The 7,113-nt window shown below is 45.6% G+C and overlaps 1 protein-coding gene across 1 annotated transcript in view; it reads left to right on the forward strand.

The window, feature by feature from the left end:
• Window positions 1–6,805: 6,805 nt before the first annotated feature.
• The window catches only part of PDCD6IP (programmed cell death 6 interacting protein), a 32,851-nt gene continuing 32,543 nt past the window's right edge, over window positions 6,806–7,113 (forward strand). The window contains exon 1 of the mRNA XM_026843817.1: window positions 6,806–6,957. Within this exon, the coding sequence (XP_026699618.1) occupies window positions 6,806–6,957 (152 nt within the window). The remainder of the gene's footprint in view (window positions 6,958–7,113) is intronic.

Consider the following 7,113-nt stretch of genomic DNA (forward strand, 5'->3'; position numbering starts at 1 on the left):
TTCATTCCTAAGGGTAAAAATGACTTAAAATTCCATAATTTATGTATGTAAAATAGAATTAATAATTTATTAAGTAGCATCAACAGTTCAATACTGAACAAAGGTAGAACAAACCTCTTCTTTCAGCAAACATTCAGCAGGAGGCTCTGAACTTTTTTCTAACCACACACCATAGCCTTTGCACCAAAATGTGTCGATGACAGAGTTTTCAAGACAAAATGTAAGTCATGACCTTGGATTTTTCAGAAGCTTATAAGCAGGGTTGGATTCAGTAAATAGCTGTGCAATCTGCCGAGGATTAAATGACAACAGTATTCTCTATTACATCCACCTCTTATGCATAGTTGACCCATAACCAACAGATGAGAAACAGGGTGTAAATCTATATCCTCACAAACATTCTCATTCAGAGTTGAAGTGGCCATTTTGAGGGCTTTGATACCAGTCACCTGACTCGTATCAGTATATCTATAGCACTGCATATTTATGCTTTGGCTCATACCAGGATAATTACCTATGTAAACATTGCCTCTTTTTAAGTAGAGAGTGTGTGTCTGGAGGCGGAATGTGACTGTACCCTAATATATGATATACAGGACTATGGTAATGCAGCTAAACAGCAAGCAGTTTTATTCAATGCATTGCAAAAAAAGCATTTTATGTGTTTGTATTTATACACCTTGCACCTGACCTTCAGCGTTTGGGAAACATGTTTTATTAGCCTCTCAGCTATTTCCTACTGAACTGAAAGTTGCTGCTGTCTTCTACAAGCTGTTCTGCTTTGTAAATCTTCTAGAACCACAGTCATATGAATAGTACAAGCAGTAAAAATAATAACATTTTAAACCTCTTATAAATCCTTTTGAGTGGGACACAACTTTACCACAGATTTTTAATAGAATATATGAAAATACTTTAGCAATGCTCTTGGTGCTTATTATGAAGACCCACTACTAAAACTGTGATGAAGTGGGACAGTGAGGAGTTGTTTCTTCCTGTTTATGTGGTGTATTTGAGTAACAAGCACAGGTACTATCATTATGTGATCAGTAATATGGCATGTTTCTGAAGCCTGCTGTGACTTGAGGAAAATTCTAGCCTGCATCTCATTGGCCTAATAGCTAATATTCTTGCAACCATTTATGGAAAATACTGCACTAATGCTGGTCAGATAGCTTGTTTACTCTGTTCTAGTCCACCTACTATGCAGCAGCTAAAATGACTTACCTAGGTCAACGATTTCCAGACCTTGCATAATCTCCCTCTCTTCCCGATCTCATCAAAATTCCTGTTACTTCATCTTCATCTTCTCTTTAGCCTTCTCCAATCCTCACTTCTGCTCCTGCTTGCCATTTACTTAATCTACAAAGTTCTCTTCTGTGCTGCTAGCTATGCATGTAATGCCCTTCTTATTCTAGACCTTCTGCCAGCACTCTCTTCTCAAGCAAAAATCATAGTCACTATCCTTATTTAGCTTGTGGCTGAAAGGCAATTTTGTTGTAATTGCCACTATACACAAGTTTCTACCCTAGTAAGTGCACTGACAGTATTGATTTAGACCTGTTTTACCTCATCTCCAGCCTCCCATTTCTCCATCCTGACCTGTATTGCATCTGGAATTTAGACTGAAAATGTGTTTTTCTTATTTAGCACTGGAACAGCGGGAGGATGTTATATCAAGCATTCTTGTGAACGCGGCTCTACAGGCACAAAGATAAGCATAGCCCCTGCATATCAGAATTTGCTGTCAATGCATCTCCCGGTTCAGGTTCCTCCTCACCTGTGGGAAATATAAAACTCTAATAAATACAAATGAAAATTGAGGAAAATAGGATTAATAGTTCCTCTAAATTTTGAAACAAAAGGTAAAGGAGTGTCGAATTTGAAGGAAATGGTGGGAATTCTTCCTTGTGCTTTTGATTATGGGCTGTTAGGGAGAAATTTCATTCATAGGTCATGCGAATTTTTCATTTTCTTCTAAATGGGCAGTAGGACTATATGGGTTATTTGAATCCAATCAGAGCTTTTTCTGACATACAACTTGTTTTCTGCATTTTCACATTTTGGCAAGTGATGATAATCACTCCTGATATTCATGATCAAAAGATAATCGTGATAAAAGACTTGGTCCTTACTCTATGTCACCAGAAGATGATGTTAGGAGTATCAAAATAGGGTTGGATCTGAGTGATTAAATTAAGCTTTAGGCAAGAGGACCACCAGATTTAATGAAAGGAACAATCAGCTGTCTTATCACTTCCTTTTGCTGATTTTTGATTTGTTTAGTTATAGCATCTCTTTTCCAGTTAGTGAAATTGCTACTGGATAAAGCAGCATGATCAAAATCTACAGAATAAAATACAGCAAATGCAGAATACAATCTTGCTTCAAATAAATATCTGTACACAGAACTTGTGAACAGAAAGCAAGCATAAAATTGAACATCAGAGTTCAGTGAAAAGTTTTCTGTCTAAAAATCCTAGACAAAACCCACAAAGCATGCAGAAAAGCCAGTTTCCTTATTGAAAACAAATCTTTCAGAAGTGCTTTTGCAAAACTGAGGTGCTCTACATATACATAATGGCTGTTTAGGAAAGAGAGGAAAACTGGGGACACCTAATGATCTGTCTATACTAGAATTAAGTATATTAGTGACTTTGTTAATGCCTAAACATGGCTATAACTCGTCTGTGTTGCATTACTTCAAACATTTTAGGGAAAACCTGTTTTAAAGTGGTTCCCGTAGATACTATCAGAAATTTGTGGAAGAAGGAAGTATGGTCTGTTGTTTAAAGCACAAGACTCTGAGTCAGATGTAGATTACGTCCCCTGCACTGATAACTACTTACTTATGTGGCTTCCTCATCTCTAAATTGGGAAATAGTACTTAACTAGTCAGAGGTAACAAGAAGACAAGTCATTACTGCTTCTAATATTGTAATAATCAGAACAAAGCCTTCAGAGGAGTACTGATTTATTAAGAAAACTGTGGGAAAGAAGCGAATCACCGGCACATTTGAAGTTCCTGTAACTTATTCCAAGACAAAGTGAAATTTCTGTGCCGTGTTGGTGGATAGTTTAGGAATACAAAGTATCAGTCACTGCACATGTTAAGCAACAGCCACCTAAAGGTCACCATGGCTCCAAAGTAGAACCATGATCTCATAGCTGCAGTTTTTGCCCTTCCCTGTTCACACCCTTTCAGTGTTTAGGATTGTTAAACTGGAAGGTCTTCATGGCTTCCATCTTCCATATATAGACAGCCATGTATCTTGTAATGATGTGTAGGGTAACGATACCCCATAAGGTCTTGATGCTGGAAACAAAGGGAGGCAACTGCCCAGATGACCGTATCTTAAGACTGATCTGAATCTAAGCTTGTGAGGGTGGAGGTTTTCCCTGGGACAGGAAAGTCAGTGCAAGGCTGACTCAGGCTGAGAGACCAAATGCTTACAAGTGTATGAGGGCAATAAAACCTGGGGAAAAAAAGAGGAGTGAGGAAATCACATACCCAGACAGGAGTAAGGCAGGGCAGCTTACTTTCTGTGTTCATTCTACAATAAAAGTACTTTTTTAAAATGTAAAATTAAGTCAACTACTAGTTGGTTTTGACTGAGCTATGAGAAATCGAGCTGGGTGTTTACTCAGGAGACGGAGGTAGAAGTGCACCAAAGAACCATTAACATATATATTAACTTTTTGCGGATATTGCAGAGGTTTATAACAGGATCAACCTGGCAAAGCTCTGGAGGATAATCACTTGGGCCCTACCAATGGTGACTGGAAGCAGCAGAACGAAGGCAACTCCGCAACTCCATCGCCTCCTTCCCACTGCCTGTGCCCGGGAAGGCCCGGCTGCTGTTGCCGCAGCATCTCTGGGTTGTATACAGGGATGGTTAATACTGGAGGAGCTGCCCCTCCCAGCGGCGACAAGAGCAGTTAAGCCTGATTTCCCAGTCTCTACCCTTTTCCTCTTATGCCATCACTTCAGATGTTCATCAGATGACAGAGAGGATAGCTCTACCTGGCATAGCACACTTTTAGAACAGAAGGACTGTTGGCTTCACAGCAAATCTCCTGGTCTCTACAACATGAGAACAAATACTTTTAAATAATTCTAAAAGCACTTTTACCACTCCTTTTTGTGGTATGATCACCTCAGGGCTTATGTAATATGAAAATGAGCAGGCTGACAGCCTTAGCTGTCTGGAAGAAGTGGCAGAAGAAAGTGGGAAATGAGAGAGGTGCCCTACTGGATCTCCTCTTTGTGAACAGAGAAGGACTGGTGGATGATGCGGCAGTTGGAGGATGACTAGGGCACAGCGCTCATGAAATAATAGAGTTCTCCATTCTTAGAGAGGCCAGGAGAGAGTTAAGCAGGACTGACATCCTGGACTTCAAAAGGGCTGACTTTGTCTTGTTTAGGCACCTGCTTGAAAGGATCCCTTGGGAGATGATCCTGAAGGGTATAGAGGTGGAGGGAGGCTGGGCACTCTTTAAGAAGGAAGTGTTAATGGCTCAGGAGCAGGCTGTCCCCAGGTGCTCTAAGAGAAGCCAGTGACATAGAAGACCACCCTGGCTAAATAGGGAGCTTTGGCTGGAACTCGGGGAGAAAATGAGAGTTTACAGCCTTTGGAAGAAGGGGCTAGCCACTCACAATGATTACAAAGATGCTGTGAAGCTGTGCAGGGCAGAAATCAGGAGAGCTAATCCAGCTGGAAATCAATCTGGCTTCAGCAAGCAAGGACAAGAAGAAATGTTTTTATAAGTATGTCAGTAGCAAAAGAAAGACCAGGGAGAGCCTCCTTTCCCTGCTAGATGCAGGAAGAAATGTGGTAACAAGTGATGAGGAGAAGGCTGAGGTGTTTAATGCCTTCTTTGCCTCAGTCTTTAATAACAAGACTAGTTGTACTGAGGGAATCCAGCCTCCTCAGCCAGAAGACAGAGGCTGGGAGAACAACACCTCTGCAATCCAAGAGACAGTCAGTGACCTGCTGCATCACATAGACATACACACAGGTCTATGGGACCGGTCAGGATACAGCTGAGGGTGCTGGAGGAGCTGGCTGGGGTGCTCACCAAGCCGCTTTCCACCATTTAACAACAGTCTTGGCTGACCCGGGATGTCCTGATGATTGGAAATTGGCCAACGTGACTCCCATCTATAAGAAGGGTCAGAAGGATGATCCAGGAAGTTACAGTTACTGTCAGCTTGACTTCGGTTCCTGGGAAGCTGATGGAGCAGCTCATCCTGAGTACCATCCACAACACATGCGGGACAGCCAGATGCTCAGGCCCAGTCAGCATGGGTTTATGAAAGGCAGGTCCTGCCTGACAAACCTGATCTGCTTCTATGACAGGGCGACCTGCTTATTGGATGAGGGAAAGGCTGTGGATGTAGTTTACCTTGACTTTAGCAAGGCCTTTGACACCGTTTCCCACAGCATTCTCCTGGTGAAACTGGCTGCTCGTGGCTTGGATGGGCACACGTTTTGCTGGGTAAAAAACTGTCTGGATGGCCGGGCCCAAAGACTTGTGGTGAACGGAGTTAAATCCAGTTGGCGGCCGGTCAGGAGTGGTGTCCCCCAGGGCTCGGTGTTGGGGCCACTCCTGTTTAACATCTTCATTGATGATCTAGACGAGGGGATCGAGTGCACCCTCAGTCAGTTTGCAGATGACCCCAAGTTGGGTGGGAGTGTTGATGTGCTCGAGGGCAGGGAGGCTCTGCAGAGAGACCTGGACAGGCTGGAGCCATGGGCTGAGGCCAACTGCATGAGCTTCACTAAGGCCAAATGCCAGGGGCTGCCCTTGGGCCACAACAACCCCCAGCAGCGCTACAGGCTTGGGGAGGAGTGGCTGGAGAGCTGCCAATCAGAGAGGGACCTCGGGGTGTTGATTGACAGCCGGCTGAACAGGAGCCAGCAGTGTGCCCAGGGGGCCAAGAAGGCCAATGGCATCCTGGCTTGTGTCAGCAATAGCATGGCCAGCAGGGACAGGGAAGGGATCTGACCCCTGTACTGGGCACTGGTGAGGCCGCACCTCGATTCCTGTGTTCAGTTTTGGGCCCCTCACTACAAAAAGGACATGGAATGACTCAAGCGTGTCCAGAGAAGGGCAACGGAGCTGGTGCAGGGTCTGGAGCACAGGTCGTACAGGGAGCGGCTGAGGGAACTGGGGGTGTTTAGTCTGGAGAAGAGGAGGCTGAGGGGAGACCTCATCGCCCTCTACAGCTACCTGAGAGGAGGGTGCAGAGAGCTGGGGATGAGTCTCTTGAACCAAGGAACAAGTGACAGGACAAAAGGGAATGGCCTCAAGCTGCATGAGGGCAGGGTCAGACTGGCTCTTAGGAAGCATTTCTTTCCAGAAGGGGTTGTTGGGTGTTGGAATGGGCTGCCCAGGGCAGGGGCAGAGTCCCCATCCCTGGAGGGGTTTAAGAGTCAAGTCTACTTAGCGCTGAGAGATATGGTGTCATTGGGAACTGTCAGTGCTAAGTTAACGGTTGGACTTGATGATCTTCAAGGTCCTTTCCAACCTAGTTGATTCTGTGACAGCATAGGTTGAATATTTCTTTTCAGCCTGCAGCCCTGCCAACCTGGCAGACGGCCTGTCTGGCCTGCTGGAGCTGGGCTGAGTCAGCAGAAAGCAGGCGTGATGCGGTTGACAACTCGGTCATCACAGCAGCGCGTCAAACTCTGCCTTTGGCTGCCTCAGAGGCATCGCGGCATTTGCTATGGAGACGTAATGCTTTAGTTTACTTAATCAGTTCTTAGGGTGGGTTGGGTATGCGACCCTTTGCTCCCCTCTAATGCGTTTCAAGCCGGACACCTCACGACCACTGCAGTGTCACGGCTCAGAGGCAGCCCGCCAGCTCTCCGCCTGGCCGGGCTCCCAACACCGCCCTCCCCGTACCGCCTTCCTCCGGCCCCCACCGCGCCGGGGCCGGGCCCGCTCCTTTCGGTAAAAACGCGCGGCTCATGCCGGCTGTGCCGTCGCTCCCACAGCCGGAGGGAGGTATCTGAGCAACGCGGGGGATGTGTGTGTTTGTGTGTATGTATCCCAGCAGCGCGGTGCTCGCTGGCCCGGCCCAGGGCGCACGTACGCTGCCCTGCGGCC

Source organism: Athene cunicularia, assembly GCF_003259725.1.
Source record: "Athene cunicularia isolate RWA chromosome 2 unlocalized genomic scaffold, athCun1 chr2_part2, whole genome shotgun sequence".
NCBI lineage: Eukaryota > Metazoa > Chordata > Aves > Strigiformes > Strigidae > Athene > Athene cunicularia.